Below are 21,593 nucleotides of genomic sequence, written 5' to 3' on the forward strand. Positions count from 1 at the left end.
AGTCAAGTCTCATGTCACAGCGATTGAAGCCAGAATTCAGGTTTCAGGTAAGTATCCATTCCTCAGGGAATAGAAATGGTATGTCCAGACTGAAGGTTAAACCAACTCCTCAGCCACTGACCAATTTGGAGAATTGTAGATTCTCAAACTAAACAAGAAACAAGGAAAACAACCTCTGCCAGCACTAGGATACAGCATTTTTCACTAGTGCAAGGAAGTGCATAGCTCATGATTACATTTATTAATTGCCCAGAATCACCCCGAGAGGGAGGTCATTACCACGTCTATTAGCAGACGTTAAAGAGTAGATAAGCCTGGGGAGACACAATTGTTGACAAAGCTGGGACTTGAACCAAAGTCTGGTATGAAAATCTGTTGTCCTGTTAATTACATTCTTTCCTGAGAATAAAAAGGATGAAAGATTTATTGTTGGACAAAATAGCTGCTTTCAAATGTGATCACAAAGAAGGAGCTGGAGACTTGTTTTACTTAACACCATGAAAGAGAGCTGGGGCCACGGCAGGGCAATCAAACTTAGGATAAAATAAGAATACTTTTCTAACAAGGACCTGTTTGAAAACTGAAAAGATGCGTGGCTTCCCGAGTTTGAGTCCCCGCCACTAAATGTGTCCGAGAAGAACCTGCTGTGCCAAGGTCTCTTCTGGGCTCTACAATCACTGAATCCTAAGATTCTAAGCAAAATGTCTCTTCTCTAGGAAATCCTTGCTATGAGAATCCTTCTCTCCCCTCTCCATGTTTCCATCCCATCCCAGCTGAGTGACCTTAGCAAATCCAACTTAGGAGAGTGCTTAGGAGTGAAACAGAAATAATACCACCTTCCAGGCAAGGCTATTAAAAGATCAAATTTGACAAGATGTTGGAAATGCTAACCCCTCATAAAGCTCAAATAGTGTTAGTTACCTCTTCCCACACGTCTATGAGGTCAAAGTCAGTGTCAGAATCAGAGGATCCATTCTGGGAGAGCTTCAATTGCACCAAAAGCACAGGGAAGGAAGCGCTCCAGGATGCGAGGTTTCCCCTTAGACATGTCTGGATCAATCATGAGTGTGCATTTGCTACTGACTTGTCTGTGTTTCTGCTTGTTCATGCCCAAGAAAATAATGCAGTGTTCTTATGCATACTTTCAGGCTTTCTGATGTGCATTTCTTAATAAATTCTACATAAAAGCATCAATTAACTTACGTTTTATATGCCATTCACATCCTCTAACTTTTCCATTGATGCATTTAATAAAGTATAATACTATTCTGTTTTATAATTAATCATGAATATTCTCTCTCAACGAGGGTTTCTTGGCCACCAGTCAATCTCTACTGCCCTTATCCTATACTAGAGGCCCGTTGCACAAAGAGATTCATGCAATAGGCCTTCCTTCCCTTGGCTGCCGACACTGGTTTTCCACCGACATCTGGGACCCAGACCTTCACTCCAGCTGCAGCAGAGAAGCCAAGCCTCTTCAGTCTTCAGTCTTTCCTCCGTGCTTGAATATGCAAATTAGCCATCTTTGTTGAGTTAATTTGCATACTCAGCTGATTGGCTAGTGAGCATAGCAGAGTGACACCAATTTGCATGTTTCTCTTTTATTAGTGTAGATAATAAAAGGCTAATATGCAAATTATCCCCAAGGGCAGGAGTTCGACTGATGTTCATTGGTCACCAGTGGGTGGCGCAGAACATGGCGGGTGTCAGCGGTGCTGGCAGCAGGCTGCATTGGAGGCACTGCCGGCCCCGATAGGCCCCAAGAAGAGCAGGACTGCGGCAGGATGGTGGAGCAGGTAAGCGGGCAGCGCCAGCCAAGGCAGGTGCGAGCGGGGGCCCTGAATGCCCCACCAGTTGCCCCACCAATTGGCCCTGATCACCAGCCAGGCCTAGGGACCCTACCCATGCATGAATTTCATGCACCGAGCCTATAGTTTAATAGAGAAAATGTTTTAGACATACAGAAAAATTAGTGTTGCCAAATCATCAGAACTTTTGGCTGCACTCCTGCCTTTTAGTACCTAGGAAAGCTAACTGGAAGACTTTCAAAAGAGAGTAGAATGTATTCAAAATAGATATAACAATTAAGACACATGGATGTGGTTTTTAAAATTCATCTCTGAGGTTCAAGTAGCTATTGATAAGAAAAGGTGTTGTTACAGAAGCATTCCATCATACAAAGAACTTTAAAGAATATATCTGGTGTTTAAAGTAAGATGATGTGTATAGTCTTTATCTCTGTGTAGGAAAAGCATAGTAGTAGTAGTAAGAGATTAAAACTCTAAACAAGTTTAATTTCACTTGAATAGAAAATAATTTATCATTTAAAACTGTATTGTCAGACTATGGCCAAGGTGCGTCTCAGGTTACTGCGGAGGTTCAGAGGCACTCAGAGGATTCTAAGAACAAACTTATTCTGATTCACTGCCCTGGGGTATCTAGGACACCCGTAGGCTCACAACATGTGAGATGATGGTGGCAATTTCGTGTCTTTATCACGCTGAGTGCACTTGTGGAGAAAACCATATGTCATAGTTTAAGGAGCCTTTCCTTATTATTTCCAGCTCTGGAGTGAAGAACAAGCCTTTGTGGGATTACATTTCAAATATGTAGGGTTTATCTGTTGTTCTTTTATTTTTACAAACAACAAAATGAAGTGTGTATGTGTGTTTATGAAGATTAAATAAAACATAAAATAATAAAAATGTAAAGATATCATAATTTGTATCTTAACTTCTCTAAGCACAAATATTTGATCGTAGAAAATAAGTATTTATGGTTTGTGGGAAAGCAAAATAGTCCTAAAAATCACATAAACAAATACATATGCAACAACACACTCTATGATACATATGTATATGCATCAATATGTATACCTATAAATGTTATATAAAATAGGGAAATCTTAAAAATAAACAGAAGATGAATGTTTATTTCTTTAACAGCCTTTCCCATACATCTCGATATTTAAAAACATAACAACCTGAGAATTGTATTGTGTTAAAATGTCTGGACTATAAGTGGGATAAAAGTCAGATATAATCAGTACAAGGAAATATTTAAAACAAAACAAACAACCCAAAACAAGCTTTTTGTTCCTGACCTAATGTTCCCAGCTCTGTACCTCAGAGACTCTCTAGTCAGTAGAGAGAAGATGAATTACATCAGAAGGAAAAAAACTCGAAGCACCAGAAATCACAGGCTATGATAAGTCTACTGTGTCTGGTTCATAGGGAGGGAAATCGAAAAACTTGGCAAAGCACTAAAGGGGAAAAAAAAAATAACCTAGCCATTTCAGAAATGATTTTCAACAATTATTTATTTTAGAAAATGCAACTCATTGTTTTTCAATTTGTTTTCCTTAAACACAATGAAACGCAACTGAACAGGAATTAGGGGTATTAAATTAAAAGTGGAAATTTGTTTTGATAGCCTCTAAATCTGAAATTATTATATTCCTATCTCCTTCCAAGGGTCGTACTCTCAACTTGACTGTTCTGTTCCTACCCTCCCTCAAAGGCATCGTATGTAGTCACTAATTTCCATTTTACCAACAATTTCCAGTGCCCTGATTTCGGTTTCCCAGGAAGTGTCTGCTGTGTAGCACGCCGCTGTTAGTGACAGTAATGATAAAATCACAACTGCTGCTGGTGAGTCAGCAAAAGGAGGAATAAAGTGCTCAGCATCTTATCTAGAAAAACGCATGACCTGCTGCTAGTTCTAAGTTAGCTCCGAGTTTTAACCCAGCAGCACTCTGGTCAGATCTAACCACCATGCTTGGCTGGTAACAGGTTTTTCCAGGGCCCCAGTGCCTTTGAAAAACTAGACTTTTCAGCCGGCCCGTACACCCTTCAGACTGAAAATAAATGCAACAAAATTTTATTGGGAATAAAACCCCCTACACTATCAATATTTTAAATGTCTTCCCAAATAAAATACAACAACAACAACAAAATAACAGATGTTTACAAGACAGCCTAAGGGAAGCCAGAGAGAAGATAGTGGCTTCCACGCTTACTTTTAGGCATGAATATGAATTACTTTAAATCGTGTACTACCTATTAAGTCAAAATGCAAAACCGTACGAGTCAGTACTAATCAGAAAAGGAGACAGCCAGCAGTACAAATTCCAACAGACATCACAGCATTTTTACTAAAATAAATTCTTGGTAATAAGTGGTCCTTGGGGGCTGGGTCAGACAGCAAACAAACTTAAGAGACTATCTTCTCCCTGCGAGTCACCTTTATATTTCATCAAAAGAAGGGCATCTTCAGTTTACAACCAGGATTCTATATAAATATCGCAAGGCAGTGCTCTCCCCTCCATGTACACATAATTGTAAAAGAATACAGTTATATAGCAACATGCTATGGTTTCAAATTTATTATAAACTTAAAAATAAATATTTATTTTTAACATTCTTTTTATTATTAAAACACTATAGAACTTCCTGAAGATTATTTCATCTTCTCTATCAAAAGAAATTGTCCTTATACTATAAATCAGCTCTATCTATTGTCTGCTTCAATATGACTCTATTTTAACATATGTTTATATTTAAGATAGCAACAAAATAAGCTTTAAAAAAGGAAATAATCATTTTACCCTCTAGCATCAAAAAATCTGCAATGCCTCTAGCCAATATATTTCAATCCGAGAAATGCACTTGATTTTAAAAGTAATATTTTGATAAGTAACACAAATTATTTAATAACATTGCTCATCACTTCTAATGCTTTCTTACTTTCAAACAAATGTCATCCCTTTAATGATAATGCAATTCCCCTCCCCACCCCCCATCCCCCACCACAAGGGCTAATAAACTTTGACAATCTGAAACGTGAACTTGAATGTGAGCTTGAATAATTGCTGTTTTAATTCAACCAGTTGCAATGGAGAATGTAAGCCCTTTGAGAGCTGACATCTAAACATATGCGAGAACTATGACTGTCAAACCCAGCCAGCCCTCAGTAAATATTGCGGGCTAGTCACTGTAATGGGACTATTGCAGACCGAGAGACCCACCTCAGGCTCAGGGCTAGCAGTTGCTCCTTTGACCTCAGTAGCTCCCCCACTTTAAAACTGGCATAGCCCAGGAAGCTCCGCTGAAAATGAGAGAAAGAACAGTTTTCATTAACTTCTGAGGTTCCTAATATATCTGCTGTCATAGCGATCACACAAAATTAGTCTCTAGAAGAATAAGATGTTAAATCTCGTAGCCTGATAAACATTTCACGGACAGAAATACAATCATCACTGATATATCCACCTCATGGGGTAAGTCTCAGGGGTGCAAATGCATTCTTTTCATTAAAAACAAAGACAAACAGCCTGGAAAATAACAAAATGTGTGACACAGAAGCCAGGACTGTTCCACTAGCTAATTTTCTCCCCATATGAAAGCTGGGGTAAAAGAAAGATGCTAACTTTCAATATTTACCAATGCCACTGTCGCTCTTATTAGAATTCTTCGTCACTGGTAGCAACAACGCTGTATTCCAGATATGAGCAAATCTGGTTGTTGGAGCTATTTTTATGTGGGACTCTGGACAAGTTATAAATAGAAATGCTCTATTTTCCCCCCATCACAGCAATGCTTAAAAGCGTTTGTTTCCTTTGTTATTTCTATCCTAGCATGGGACAATTTCATCCTGACACAAAAAAAATAATGGGACTTGTTCAGTTACATTTTCTAAAATTGCTTTTTTAACCTATCATACCGGGTGTTGACTATCTATGAATATCTACTTTCTCCACTCTTTGACTCATAATGTAAAGAATAAAACTCTAAATTGGTTGTGCTTTTCCCAAATAAAAAAATATTTCATCTCTTTTTAATATTCCTGGCTTCTTCTGATTTAAAAGTCACAGTATTGTGGTATACCATAAATAGGATTTCTCATTCTCCCCTCAAGGTCAAGAAGTAAAGAAGAAAATATCAAACCCATATTACTGTCTGTGCCATTGCTGCCTAACACATTGTAATATGCTACAAGATCAGCACTACATCTTCCAGAACGTTCTGTCTTCATAAGTCTGCTATCAGGCTTCCCTAGAATGAGAGACCGGAGGCCAGTTGGGTCTTTTCAGAGGAAAGTGTGCAATTATTCCGTGCATAAAAGGCTGTGTCCATGCTGAGTAATTGTTGATAACAAGAAAGGAAAGCTTCTGGTCCACATTTTTCTCCCTCTTTTCCAAGTTCTAACATAGAAGAACTGTTCCAAAAGGCTTCAAGGCAAACATTTGAAATAAACTCAGTTTTTAAATTAGAGATGCTTATATGTTAGTGGTGATAAACCCAATTCATTAACTTGAAACTCAAAGAGATGGTTTAGACACTGAGTCACCAAAGCCAGAAGCATATAATGCTAAATTGTTAGGTGGGGACTGTTAGGTGAAAATAGAGGGTTCGTGAAAATACTGGCTCACGGAGGGATGAAATGAGTGTGAACTGAGGCACAGAAGGATGCCCAAGAGCTGTGTGAACAAAGCCTGAAGAAACACAGGGCTGAGCAAGCCCACGAGAGATCAGCTGAACAGAAGCAGTACGCGACTTCATCAGAGATACTAGCTACAGCATCCTTGTATACAAGAGCACGGAGACTCTGCTATTCCTGGTTCCCGGTCCTGTTGGGTTTTTCTTTATTAGCACTTATCACAACACACACACGCGCGCGCGCAGACACACACACACACACACACACACACACACATCTGCTTATTCTGTACCCCCAAATAAGTGATATTTGAGGCTCCTCAAGGAGCTTTATTCTGATTTCTGATACCCTCCCCCCACAGTCTAGCATAAAGCAGGCATGTGATAAATATTTACTGACAATGAATGAATGAATGAATGAATGAATGAATGGGATAGTCATAGCTTCAAGTAAGTTATTCTATTAGATCGAGGAGAAATGCTCTTTCTGCAGATATTTATATACTATAATTCATTGAAATGTGAGAAATCAAAACAATGGTAGTGTGTAGATTGTATGCTGTTGTAGTAAGTTTCATTTAACATTTTGTATTTTAAAGAGGTTTCACTTTCTCTTTCACTGATAATCAGCGTTTTTCATTTACATTCCATTTCTCACTTATTATCCATTCTCAAAGAAAACTTTTAACTGATCAGAAACTCCATAATTCCTCAGCATTTGCCTTTTGAGATTCTGAAGGTACAAAGGGTTTTGGAATAAATTAAAAACTACACATGTCATGAATGTTATTGTGGTCTCTTCAGCAAGAAAACGAGCAAATGCCCCAGACTGGAATGCAGCAAGGAGACAGGTGGAGTGGCTATTTCCAGACATGGGCAACAGACACGACATGAGGCACAGCTGCAAGTAGGGACTGTGACCATAAGCCACTGACTGTCTCTCCTGTCCACCAGACCAGGAGCTGCTGTGGAAGCAGGACCTTGGCTTGACCATTTTTGAGTCAAGCCCAGCACCTGGAACAGAGGGGCTGCACTGAGAATGCCTGCAATGTGCCAAGAATGCCCGTTGGTCCGTCTTGTCCATCACAACTGTCAGCCACATGCCTAATCTCAAAGGATAATAAGAGATCTTACAGAAATAACACAACATGTTAAAAATCAATCTGGGGAAAAGGCGCCCTAGCATTACATTATAAAAATGTATCAAACTAGAGGAGGTGTTATGTAGGTATAAACGCTACCATATTTATTTAAAAAAAAACACAAAACTATCCTGGGACTACATGTTGCATAAAATGCATAAATGAAACCACAAAATTTCATGATAATGTATAATTATTTCACATTGCAACACCAACAATGGCATTGCCTGCCTATACATTTATTTTCTAGAAGGTTTTTATGTATTAGTTTTACTTCAAAATAAATAAAACTAGGTCCCTCTGCACCTGCCCCCCCCCCCAAAAAAAAATGGAAAACACATCATTCATTCCCATGAATATTCACTGGTCTCCGGTAAAAGAATGAATTAGAGGGAAAACAGTCTTTATTTTTGAAACCTGAATTCCTATGAGGGGAAATAGCCAACAAGAATGTAAAATAAATAATTTTGTTTCACCTAATGCAAAAGGATAAAAATATAAAACTATTTCGTCTTTGCTGTTACTGTAATCATAATCATAAATTTTTTTAAGTTTTTTAAATATTTCAAGTAGAACTCAAGGAACAATGTTTTCCATCTCTCCTTTGGTGCCTGTTTCTAAAATTCTCGCCTTAAAGGCTTTAAACTGGAAGCTCCAATATCAGGGGGAAAATAAACAAGACAAACAAAGCATGTCAGCCTCCCTAGAGCTGGAGCTCAGAGGTCTGAAGTGTAGTCCTAAACCAATCATTCTGTTTCAGATGGAAACCAGGCAATTCCATCATCCCCCCAGGCCTCGGGCGGGGTCCGCTGATGGCACTGCCAGGCCTTGTTTCTCTGTCTTCTCCTTCACAAACCCGCGCTCTTGGATAAGCTACTCCACCACTCTAGGCCTTACTAGTAGTTTCTGTATGAAAAAGGTGCCTATGATCACGGTATATCTGTCTCAGAGTCGTTGTCATTGGAGCCGAAGCTATCCAGGAAAAGCACTTAGTGCGTTGCTCAGAAAAAAGGAGGCATTCCATGGTATTAGCTGTCACAGTGATTAAGATGATACACTCAAGCCCTGGCCGGGTTGCTCAATTGGCTAAAGCATGATCCTGTGCACCCAAAGGTTGGAGACTCGATCCCCAGTTGAGGTGCATTTGGAGGCAATCAATTGATGTTTCCCTCTCCTATCAATGTTTTGTATTTCTCTCTCTCTCTCTCTCTCTCTCTCTCTCTCTCTCTCTCTCTCTCTTTCTCTCTTTATTTTTTGAGAGGCAGAATAAAAATAAAATCAATAAACCTATCCTCAGGTGAGGATTTAAAATAATAATAAAAATCAATAAACATATCCTCAGGTAAGGATTTAAAATAATAATAATAATACACTCAAAAGTCAGATGACTGAAAAGTGTTATAAGTCTACTTTAAGTACTTTTTGGAAAAGTCAGAGTATTTAAAAATATACACACATATTTTCTCATATAGTCTATGAGAAATTCCCGCAATACACAGACACACACACACACACACATTAAACAATAGGTTCAGAAAAAATATAAATTAAAAGAAATACTAGATTACAAGTGCAAAAAAAAACAAGGATTCAAAGTTTGCATGGTCCTATCAGTTACTGTTGTTGCATGTTACTTATGATTCCCTATAGCTCATATTTTTGTCAGATCACATGGAATGTTCAGCAGTGCCCAAGAAATGTCCATCTGGAATCAGAGAATGGCAGGGCTTGTTAAGGCACTGCCATTCTGCAGGGGAAGAAACAGACCCAGAGGAGTGAACTGCTTACACCTGGTCACAGGCCAATTCCAGTCCAGGCTTCTTGCTTTTCGGTCCAGCATTCTTCCACCCCCATCACACTAGCCTCATTTCCAAGGCAGGTGGCAATGCCTTTCCTTCTGACAGCGCTCTGCCTGCACTGCACGTGGCTCTGACCTCTCTAGTCTGCTCATGACAGGCAGCACTTACCACGATCGTTCTGGTCCAAGCACCCAAAGCAGGTGATTATTAAATGGCTTCATGCACGATTTCAATCACTCACTTGGCTGGAGTGTGTGATGTCAAGCAGAGGAAGAAAGGAAGGCACCTGACTCAATCCCTGGCTGCTCTCCACAGGGACTGTACAAGTAAGCAGTTTATCTCACCAGCCTTCACAGGGACTCTGAGCAAGTCACAGATATCCCGGATGCTCAGCGGGGTTGTACACCCCCCTGGAGCAGGTCCTCAATGGTCCCCTGGTCGAGCACTACTGCATAAGGAGCCAGAGGATGTACAACCTCATACACATGGCCATGAGCTGGGCAAACCTCTATTAGGTACATTCATCTAACTAAGCCTTTATTAAGAGTACATGTCTCCTTTACAATGAAATTTGCAAGGAAACTCCCAAGATTGTCCAAATACTGTCTAGAGCTGCATTATCCAATGTGTAGCCACCAGCTTGAGCCCTACCTTGAGCTGTAGCTCTCAATTAAGATGTGCTCTAAGGGTGAAATGCACATCAAATTTATAAGATGTGGCATGAGAAAAGGAGTGTGATAAATAATTTATTGATAATTATATTGATTATATTTTGAAGTGGTAATATTTTGCAGATAGTATAGGGTTAAATGAAATATTAAAATTAATCTCACCTGTTTCTTTTTTACTCTTTTAAAAGCCTGGGCTCCTAGGAAGTTTAAAATTACATTTGTGGTACACATTATATTTCTACTGAATGGTGCTGGCTTAGAGGTTATATGGGTACAACAATAATACTTTGACCTATTCTTATAAAACTACATACAGGAACCGTGGTGTACGTTTTCAAAGATCTCTGAAGAGCTGATGGTGATATCATGAGGCTGATACACAACATCTTCCCTCGCATAACCTACAAGGCAGGTCCTTTTTCAGAGCCTGTGTATTTTTTTTTTAACTGTCAAGCTTAATAGTTACGGTTACACGGTTTCCCACCCCACAGGAATGGAAAGTGGATACATGCACTATCCACACTGAATAAAAGCATTGTACCTATGTTTGTGCTCATGAGAGAGCCAGCATTTCAATCATGTGCCACGCAGAGGACTCTGTTAGCCAGCGTTGACCTGAGAAACATCAGAGCCAGCAGAAAGGGACCCTCACCCTCACCGTGGACAAGCAGCGAGGAGCCTGTCCCCTTGCCTCTCCCCTCACCACAGCATGAGCAGCAAGAGCAGGAAAGGGTGGGACATGCGTGAGAACCAGACTATGCTCGCCCCCACCACAGGCTGCTGGAGGCACAGAGATGGCCAGCCTGCAGTGGAAAACGGTGTCAGGAGAGGATGGAAGAAAATACTTTAAAATCAGAGATTCAAGTCTTATAATGAATAAGATGTATTCCAAGAACCTGAATGAGAAAAAAAAATAGCAGGGAAATTCATACAATTACGTCAAGATAGCAATAAAGCTTCAAGCAAGGGGGATTTAACACAGAACAGCTGGGGCGGGAGGTGGACAATAAGAAGGGAAAAATTAAACCATCTCATCCTCAGCCTCAGAAATAAATGGACTTCCTTATAAAATAATTATTAACTTTCTTTAAAAAATATATTTTATTGGTTTTTTTACAGAGAGGAAGGGAGAGGGATAGAGAGTAAGAAACATCGATTAGAGAGAAACATCCATCAGCTGCCTCCTGCACTCCTCCCACTGGGGATGTGCCTGCAACCAAGGTACATGCCCTTGCCCAGAATTGAACCTGGGACCCTTCAGTCCGCAGGCCGACGCTCCATCCACTGAGCCAAACCAGTCAGGGCTATTAACTTTATAATAGTTACAGATTTCAAAAGGCCTTACACTTGATGAAGGATGGGTACAGGGTGTGATGACAGTGTGCAGTGGAGGACCTAGCTTGAAGGAGGGCGCCTGGGGTGGACAGAAACAAAAGGTGTCTGATCTCAACCCAGAGCAGGGAGGGAGACAAGTGCTTGAGCAATGAAGGCCGGAGACTGGGAAGACCTTGCTAGGCCCGCTGGAGAAATTAAAACGAAGCCCCTGTAGTCTAGGCACAGAGACTGGTAGTGAAAGTGAGAGCAGCCCAAGAGGTGAAGGCAGAAAACAAAGCAGGGATATTCTCCTGAAGTCAGAGGTATTCAACCAGCCCCCAAGAAGAAACAAGAATCTTGTGTTAGGCATGAGCGAGCACCAATACCCTTTCCCTTCTACCCTACCAGATTCAGAGATGGCTGGCATTCTTCTCAGGCATATATTTGAAGGGCTGCCTTGCCAGGTTCAGGTGGCATGTTCTGACAGGTTTAAGCAGCAAGAAACAGAAAGCATCACAGTCCTGTGGCTGGTTGGTTCTCTGCCTCCTTCCGGAAGAGGTAGAACTCACGGCTACAATTTCCCTAGCCTCCCGGTGGTCCAGGAGTGTTAGCTGGGAATTGCATCTCAGCTACCTGCAGGGCAACTTCTAGACGCCTTGCTAGCCAGCCGGCCTAAATCCCGATTCACTGGAAGATTATTTTCAGGAGATAAGAAATGTATTCCATGCAACTCAGCAAATACGTGAGAGAGCTTCCTCATATACTCACACCCTGTCAATGTAACTCCATTTCATTTGTCAGCTACTAGGCAGGAAGCCAAGGAAAACCCAAATAATTAACTTCGAAGTGATGAGCGCGCCTTTTGGAAACAAAAGAAGCACTTACCCCAATCTCCGGCAGGGTATCCTTGTGTTCAGGCAGGACACTGGTTCGAACCTATGAAGAAAAACAAGCATTTTCCAGGTGAATCTGGAGTAGAAACCAGTGCAGAAGCTTCGCAGGTGCTGGCTTTACTTTGCTTCGTCTGACGTCAGTGCAGACTCCCTGGTTAATCATTGCTGAAGTACCTGTGTACAAGCCCCACTGTAGAGCAAGGAAGCTGTCCTGTTATAGCTCCCAGCTTTTCTCATGTTTCTGAGTACACAGGACTGCCTGGATCCTCACACACCACCACTTGTCAAACAGAGATATCTGGCCTGTAAGTGGATCAGCTTTAATTTCCATAAAAAGCAACCCTCATTCAATATTCCTGGGAAATGATAGAACTGGTGTAGAGGAAGTTATTCATATATGCTCAATAGATATTTATTCTCTGAATGAGCACCCAAATCCACAGTTCTTATAAGTTCTCCCTCCCACTCGAGAACTCTGGGCCTAATTGTCAGATACCATTATCGATTCACTTGCAAATTAATTCTCAATTGGGGGAGAGGGAAACAGTGTAAAATAATTAGTCATCTGGGTAGGCTTTTCAGAAGTTTGAAAAGCATTCCAAATGAAATATCAACACCTTGGATAATAAGTGTGAAAAGTGTTCCATGTGAACTATCAACGTCTTAGATAATAAGTTGACACCAGTCTTCTGAGCAGTCCCGCTTAACCTGGCTGGGCATTCGAATTCCTAGGGGCCTTTTCAAACTTTGGTGATCTATCCTGCCCTCAGACATGGATCCTTTTTTGAAAAATAAGTACAGAGGTCTTCTATTTTTTTTACACTTGTCATCCATGAATTCATAGGGAATGGGCTCCTGCAGCTCAGGCTCCTTTCCATTGGTTCTCACATAGTGTGTTTCTCTGGGTGGAACAGGCCGGCACTTCAGTTGAACCCAGATACCTTTCTCTTTGACTTCCTTCTTTTTCTGATCATGTTCCTTCACATGTTTCGGGAAGCTAGCTCAGCTCTTAGAGTGCTTACTATGCTGAATCCATACATTAATTCTCTTGGCAAGAATCTTGCCCTTGTTTGTTCACAGCAATGTCCACTGCATGCTGGGTGACACTGTAGACTCTACCAGTTTTGCCACAGGAACAGTTGTGGGGCATCCCTTGATGTCCACAATATTACCTTTCTTACAGATCCGCATGCATGCGGCCAAAGGAGCAACTCTAAAAGGCCTAGAGAATACAGAGCATGCGCCTCTCTTCTCTCCCTTTGTGCTAGTCATTTTGGCAAATTAATGGAAGATAGTGGTTCCGGCCGAAAAGCCAGATGTGGATTCCAATGTTCAGTGGCCAAGTCTATGGTTCTCTATGTTGGCGAAAGAATGTTCAGCCTAAGAAAAGGTCTTATAAGAGTGCATCTGATCCGGACTGATGACAACTGCCGGGAAGCAAAATCTCAACGGACTGAGAAACCGCTCCAGAGAGTGGCAGTTTTGCAGTTTATTTTATACATTAGAATCAAAGGAGGAGACATAAGGAGGGTTACGTGAAATCCATTGGTGGTAGATTAAGGGGGCAGGAGAAAGCAAAGCGAGAACTCTCTGGGATTGGATAAAAAGCAAGATGTAGAGACACTTCTTTGATACTGCTGAGTGCAGGATAGTTAATGTTTACAGCGCACAGAGAGGATATGTGGGGGACAATATAGCAATGTGGTGTCCTGCCCTGCTGCCCCTGGTTGTACCTTTGATGGGGCTAGAAAATGACTCAGACATTTCAAAGGTACGTTATCTTAGATTCTCAAAAACAAAGACAATGTCAAAGGTAAAGATTGACCCATGACAGGAAAGTTAAAGGCCCAGGAAGTGGCTACCACTGTGACCCACTTTGAGCCAGGAATTTCTACCTGCGGGCTTCCCTGCATGGTCACGTTAGGACTCTGGGTTTGAAAAGCCACCGTGCAGGACTTGCAGGTTTAGTACGTGGCCTCTTTTTCATCCACATCTACTTAAGACAAAAATGTTTCAAATGAAAAGAAATCATGACTATCTTTCTCACTTAAGAAAAAGCTAGTAAAAAGCAGGAGGAAACATAAAGCCTAAAGTTAACATTATTTCAGTTGAAGTAAGAATGAGATAACAAGGTAATTTTGTGAGCCAATGCCAGCCCAATAAATTCCATTAAGTAAATAGAAATAAATAAATACAGATCTACTAGTACATATTAGCACACTCTGCTAAACTGGAGAGCAGAGGGTGGGGAGGGCTGATGGAACAGAGGGACCCAGGACACCTGGACCAATGCTGTAGAGGTCATTTTAACAAAATTCCTCCAGAGGGACAGTACTGTCGATCACATTGCTTTTAAAATCCTTTCACCCCTGACATGCCTGACCCTGCCAGGTCAATGTTCCCTGGTTGAAGGGATGTGTAAAATGACCCTCCTAATGTCCAAGCACGTGAACCAGCTCCTAATGGCCTACTCATCCTTACCATGGTTTCTAGTTCCTGGGAAAAAGCCTCAGGCCGTGGTGAAACAGTCCATTTTAACTTCCAGCTTAGCACTCTTTCTCTGCTTCTTTATGACATATCCAGCTCTATCGTGGGCACAATTTGTCAGTCATTATGACACAAAATTGTTCACCAGAGCACAAAATAAATGACAAGAGAGATGGGCCAGAGTAAACAACACAATTTGCAGAACACACTCGATTTCATGAGGATTTCATGATGCAGCGCTCACTGAGAAGAGCATTAGCAGTTTGGTAGCTGCATCAGTGTTGTTTAGTCCACAATGTTCAGCTGCACTATTCAGCCTCATTAGAGGGAAATCATTGGCTGGCCTCAAAGGATGAGGAAACTACATATTAATAGTGGCCTGTAGTGGATCATACAGTGTGTATGTGCATATGGTATCTTTCTCTCACTCTCCTCCACCTTCTTTCTCTCTCTCTCCATATATATTGTATGTTTATATGGACTATATACATATGAAATATATATATATGTATATATATACATATATACATATATATATATTAGAATGGACTATATAGACAGTGGATAAGTATTCACACACATGCAACACATAAACACATACATATATGTGTATATTTATACATAATTTAAAAAATATTTTAACACTCAAATATCATTATCTAAAGGGATATGCTTGAATTTAGAAATAAAGTGAAAAAGTCAGAAGCTGGTAAGGGTCAATATATGCAGAAATGCATAAACTATGTGATATATAATGTTGGACAAGTTGGAATTAATAGTAAAAATTCCTGCAACATGGTCATTAAACTCCAAAATTTATATTGATTTTATCAGTAGAATACTTATTCCTTATAAATATAAATAAACTAGAGAAACAAGATTCTCAATCCAAATTTGTGCACAATTTAAAGAAATCTAAAGATATCTACAGACAAGATTGCCACATCCAACATGTGTGTGAAACTGTGTGTTACTTCACTTAATAGAAGCACTTTTGAAAAGTACACATATGTCACATTTTCCTAAATCAAGTTATGTTTACCAGTAAATCACTGATTTAGAGTTTCTGACTTTGAGAAACTGAAAGACAAAACTTTTGTAAACCAATTTTAAATTCTATAAAGTCAGATTTTCATATGAAACATTTGTTTATATTAGTATGCATGTATATTTAAAACATTTATATTTAAGGTCAATGCTATTGATATCATGACATGTAGGTTACACATCAATGATGCATTTATTTTTTAAATATATTTTTATTGATTTCAGAGAGGAAGAGAGAGACAGAAACATCAATGATGACAGAGAATCACTGATCAGCTGCCTCCTGCATGACTCACACTGGGGATAGAACCCGATACCCAGGCATATGGCCTGATCAGGAACCGAACCCATAACCTCCTGGCTCCTAGGTCGATGCTCAACTACTGAGCCACACCAGCCAGGCCAATGATGCATTTCTTAGGTAATATATAACGCTCATTACAGTGAACTCAAACTAGGTGGCCAGCACCGGGTTTGCTAGTGAATAAGGTCCCATTGCTTCCATTTGGGACTTTAGAGTCTAGTGGGTGAGGCAAATGTATGAATAATCCAGTGCAATGTAATAAAGGCTGTACTAGAAATGTGAGCATTTTCCTGTGGGCATCCAGAGTGAGTAGTAACTAATTCAGGCTGTGAGTGTCAGGAGAGGTTTCACAGAAGAGGTGGTGTGAGTTCTGAAGGATGAGTAAAAGTTTTAGGCAATGAAGGATATGACAAAGCAAGCCGGTGCTGTATAGAAGGCATGCATCAAAGAGTTATAAAAGCCCATTTGTGGTTGAGAAAGAGTGGGTGTTCCTTGATGCTATAACATGGGGACCTTCATGAAAGGAGCAAGGGGTAAAACTACTTGAAGAGACAGGTTGGGATCATTTGCTGTAAAGGGCCATCTATCAAGGAGCTTTATGCAATTTATAGGCACCAAGAAATCGGGGAAGACATTTGGATAGAGGAGTGATATGATCAGAGCCTTGAATTATCCCAACTCCACTCCCAGTCATGCTGGGAGAAGTATTTAACATCTTTATGCCAGCTGTCTTTTACCTGGATGTCAGTTATCTTTACCATGGAGTCAGTTGACTTTTACATCTTTACAGGACTTAGGAGAATACCTGACACAGAGGAAGAGAAGAAGTAGTGAGGGAGATAGGAGATGAGGAAGGAAGGGAGAAAAAGAAAGGAGAAGAGAAGAGGAAAGAAGGGAGGAAGACTGAGAGACAGAGAGATAGATAGGGAGGGAGAAATATTTCACTAGGGAAAAAATGTAAGCAAAGGACAGATTTAGAAGAGACCTCTTGATGAGGAAGAGATGAAGCAATGGTTGTCACTGTAGCATTTGGAATATTTCAGTTCATGGGTAACATCAAGCCTCCTGAGATTTACTGGCCTTCCTCAAGAACTAATTTTCCCTTTTTTGGTCTCGTTACCAGTTCTTGTCCATGTTTGTCTTCACTATACCCCTTCCTGGACCTCCCCAGAACATAAGACTGTTTGTCTGACTACACATTTAAAAATTGTATAACTTCCTTTAGTCTAGACTTTTATGATATCAAATAAAGCAAGACAGAATAATTAATAGGAGTGATCATGTAGAAGATTATATATTCCATCTTGAATATGTCACCAGGTTCATGTAAAACACATTCATTTCTTTCTCTATCAACTTCTTAAGCAAAATTCTACATACTAAATTTACCTTGAAAAAAGAAAAGTCAAAAGGTAGCATATAGTGAATTTATACTCACTGTTTCATCAAATCCCTACAGAATGGGTCATAAACTTTCATTGTTCCCAAGCAGGAGGCTGCTTGGACTACCACAGCAGTGGCTGAATACAGCACTACTCCCATGCTCAAATCCATGGAGAATTCCCTAAACTAGTCAACCTTGTTACAAACAGCATGGGCACTACTCCCCTGAGGGTAGGAGGAGGGTGAGGATTGCAGTGCTTTTCACAGTAACTATGAATGAGGCAGTGCCACTGACTCAACTGCCAGGACATCACTGGGTCCCTAGATCAAGAGAGGGAAGGCCATTCTGCCCTGGTCTCATGCAAATACATCTCCCCATTGGTCGGTGAGGAAGAAACCTTCCCCTGCTCATTCAGCTGGAGGGCAGAGCATATTGGCAATAGTAGAGGAATACCCTTGGGACACAGAGAGCCCAGCTGCTATTCTTAGACTGTTGTCACATCTGGTAAGGTCTCTGATAATGAATATGTCATTGAAACACATCATTTTTTTTACCAATTAAAATTTTACTCTAATTCTCTATATGTATCTCAAATTAGAATGCATAATAATATCACATTTACTGGGTATGAACACATAACTGCTTTAATACTCAAACACATAAAAACCTGAAATGTTTAGCCCACTTTCACAGTAGGAATAAGTTGCTCAGTCAATATTTTATTTCCTTGTACTGAGAGATAGCCAAAAATATATTTTTAAAAAGATTAACAGAATCTCAAAGCTGGAAGAGGTCTTGGACATTATCAGACAATGTTTCTTAAATGCCCCTGTGTTTACTCAACACCTACTGGTCTGCAGTTGGTTAGAAACTTATAAAAATACAGAATATCGGGCTTACTCCAAATCTACTGATCAGACTCTTCATTTTAACGAGGTTCCCAAGGGAATCACATGCACATTAAAGTTTGAGAAAGAATGACATAGAAGCGAGTTTATGAATGAGAATGATACGCATTCAGATGAGAATGTTGATACTCATTTTCACATAAACATGACTGGGATAAGAAATGGGGTTTTGTCTTCTGGTTATGAAGGTGTTTAGTAATTTTTTTCAATGTCAGGCATCTGTAAAGCTCCAGATAATATTTTCAATCAGTAATGCCCTTTACTTTGTTATACAAATGAAAGGGATTGCTCTGGTCATCAAATCAGTGATTGATTTGGGTCAGAGCTAGGCTGGAATTTTGGTAAGACCCTGTGTTAAAGGCTAATTCTCCACCTCCATAGACCCTCCACATCCCAAATTCATATGTTGAAGCCCTAAACGCCAATATCTCAGAATGTGACTGCATTTGGAGATAACGTGATTAAGTTAAAATGAGGCATTAAAGTGGGACCCTAATGTAATAGGGTAAGACAAAGAGACACCAGTGATGCAAACACAAAAGAATGACTACATGAAGTAACTCATGAAGGTGGCCATCTGCAAGCAAAGGAAAGAGGCCTCAGAAGAACTCATCTCTGCCATTTGATCTTGGACTTCCAGACTCCAGAAGTGTGACAAAATAAATTGCTATTGCTCACACCACCCAGTCTGTGGCATTTTGTGACAGTAATCCCAGCAAACTTAGACATTCAGTCTATCGTTGTTATAGGGGAATGGCTTTCTGTGACTTTCAACTGAGAGCACAGCTCGTCTTTGCTCTTCAACCCTGAAAGAGTGCCGGATATTCTCAGACGTCTCAGAGCACTCTTCCGCACTGTACCCCAGAAGGCTTGAAAATCTGGCAAATGTTTTTATAGGCAGATGAGCTGTGAGTTGGAGCTTCAGTCTCCATATTTATCACTTCAAGTTCACATGAAAACCAAAATCTCTGATGGGTTCTCTGTGTTTAGCTGCCATCTTGTGTTTATAAGGTCCTGATGCTCTGACTTCAGCTGAAGGGAGAATTTGTAAATGCCCTCAGGTGAGAAATGGACTTTGTCTCTCACTTGTTTTTTGTGTTCCCTGGTTTCCTAAGCACTGTGAAACAGTGGGAGGTTTCCCTCAGCTTTCTATAGGCGTCTGGCCTGGTTCTTTAGCATCCTGCAAAGCTCTGAGTTCAGTAAGCCTCTTCTGAGAACAAATGGACATTGACCTGAGACACCTGAAGTCATGATTTCTCATTTAATTCAACTAACTGCTTGAAAATTGCCGATTCTCTTTCTCTGAGAAGCAATAGCCCTTCTTCAGCCCATGCAAAGGCTCTTCTTCAGCCCATTCTTATTATCAGCAAATGCCACAGAGGAAAATCCGCAGGCTCCTGATAGCTCAACTCCCAAAAGCCCTCCTTTCTCTGGAATTTTAGTTCATCTCATAATTATTTTCACAGCTTGATGACGTTTTCAAACGTGATTTCTGTAACATGTCTGGATTGTTTATAGCTTATTGTCAGAGGGCTCATGGCTTGTCCCACCCCCCACATTTGACCCAAAATAAATTTTTTAATAAATGAAAGGTATTGGAAAGATAAGAAATCTTCCAAATGTGCTTGAGAGATGAAAAGTAATAATTAACAGTGCATACTGAGAAATGATTAGAGAAGGAGAAAGTCCCATTATATGTTGGTCTGCCAATTGAGGTAAGTCTTCGATAAACCAGTTACAAATGCATAACTGCAGGTAGTTTTCTTAGTCAAAACAGGGTTTCCCCTAAAGCCTGAGCACTATCCAGAAATAATCCAATAATTATTTAGTATGGCATGCTGTCTTGGTCTTTACTAAGTGTGATTATCTTTCACATGTCAAAACATATACAAAATTATGTACACAAGAACATTCTATAGACTTCCAGCCACAAAGAGATGACAGGAAGACAAATATAAGCACTGTTTTATGTTGGAAGCAGCCAATCTTAGAGGTTTTCCCATTTCTCTAAGGAAGTGATGTTCACATCGCAGCTCTCTGATCACATGGGTCCCTTTATGCTTAATTAGCTGCTCTTTAAGACTTCTAATTTTGCGATATGAATGCGCCATTATACTCAATTCCACCAATCATACAGGAATCATGTGGTCCTTTAGGTTAATGGTGACTGCAAATGCAGCTCCAGAGGCACATAACTCTGAGTATCCCTGCCATTACCCACATTTTATTCCTTTTCCCTTTCCAACTATTACAGAGATCTATTACAGGCAGTTGAAAAATGACCGAAACAGCAAAAATACCTTTAGACATTCCCTTCCATTGTCAGAACATCTCTGAAAGATAGAGGCTCTGCTAAAACACTGAGGTCTGGTTTTCGTGGAAGTCGAAGAGGTCTCCCTGCCATTGCACTGAGGGTTTAGTTTGTGCCCTGCCTTTCCAACACATGAGTTCTGCACCTTCCTGAAAGGGACACTGGGCTGAGAAAGGTACCCTGGTTCAGACCCCATCAGGTTTCTTGTTCCACGTGTACAAGCCACGGCCTGTCCTGGACATTTACCTAAAGCCAAAAGGACGAACCTCTAGAGCAGTGGTTCTCAACCTTCTGGCCCTTTAAATACAGTTCCTCATGTTGTGACCCAACCATACAATTAATTTCGTTGCTACTTCATAACTGTAATGTTGCTACTGTTATGAATCGTAATGTAAATATCTGATATGCAGGATGGTCTTAGGTGACCCCTGTGAAAGGGTCGTTCAACTGCCAAAGGGGTCGCGACCCACAGGTTGAGGACCGCTGCAAAAAGCTACACAATTTAAGACCACAGACTTAAGTGTTAAGAGACGTTTAGGTATTTTAACAACGAAAATAAAGAACAAAGGAGCTCTTTGCACTGCAAAAGCTCTGTGAACTGATACTTCGCTAAACTGTTCATTATAAGTTGAGTGCTCCATTTCTGTTGACTTCCAAAGCCCCACCTGAGGAAATTATTAACATGTGACATATATACAGGGTTCAATTCAAATGTGGTACATGTGTATTAACAGTTTTTTGTCAGGTCAAATCTCCATTACTGCCTCCATCTCCCTTCCTCCCCTTCTCCACTATCCCAGTGCACAAGCATAATTGGGTCATTATTCAGAAAAGTGGAAAGAGAGTCACTGAAACGGATCCCCTGATCCTAACACTAGATCTAGACTAAGTATGTA

At 40.4% G+C, this 21,593-nt stretch overlaps 1 protein-coding gene across 7 annotated transcripts in view; it reads right to left on the reverse strand.

Moving 5' to 3' along the window:
- INPP4B (inositol polyphosphate-4-phosphatase type II B) overlaps positions 1-21,593 on the reverse strand; it is a 563,010-nt gene that overhangs the window by 176,155 nt on the left and 365,262 nt on the right. For 5 of the 7 annotated variants that reach the window (XM_036311860.1, XM_036311863.1, XM_036311861.1 and 2 more), the window contains 2 exons: positions 12,249-12,299; positions 5,027-5,106 (listed from right to left, as the gene is read on the reverse strand). In XM_036311860.1, coding sequence (XP_036167753.1) covers positions 5,027-5,106; positions 12,249-12,299 — 131 coding nt within the window. Of the gene's footprint in view, positions 1-5,026; positions 5,107-5,441; positions 6,283-12,248; positions 12,300-21,593 lie in introns of those variants that run through there. The other 2 variants (XM_036311865.1, XM_036311866.1) reach the window with 2 other exon arrangements.

Source organism: Myotis myotis, unplaced genomic scaffold (genome assembly GCF_014108235.1).
Source record: "Myotis myotis isolate mMyoMyo1 unplaced genomic scaffold, mMyoMyo1.p scaffold_m19_p_6, whole genome shotgun sequence".
Classification (NCBI taxonomy): domain Eukaryota; kingdom Metazoa; phylum Chordata; class Mammalia; order Chiroptera; family Vespertilionidae; genus Myotis; species Myotis myotis.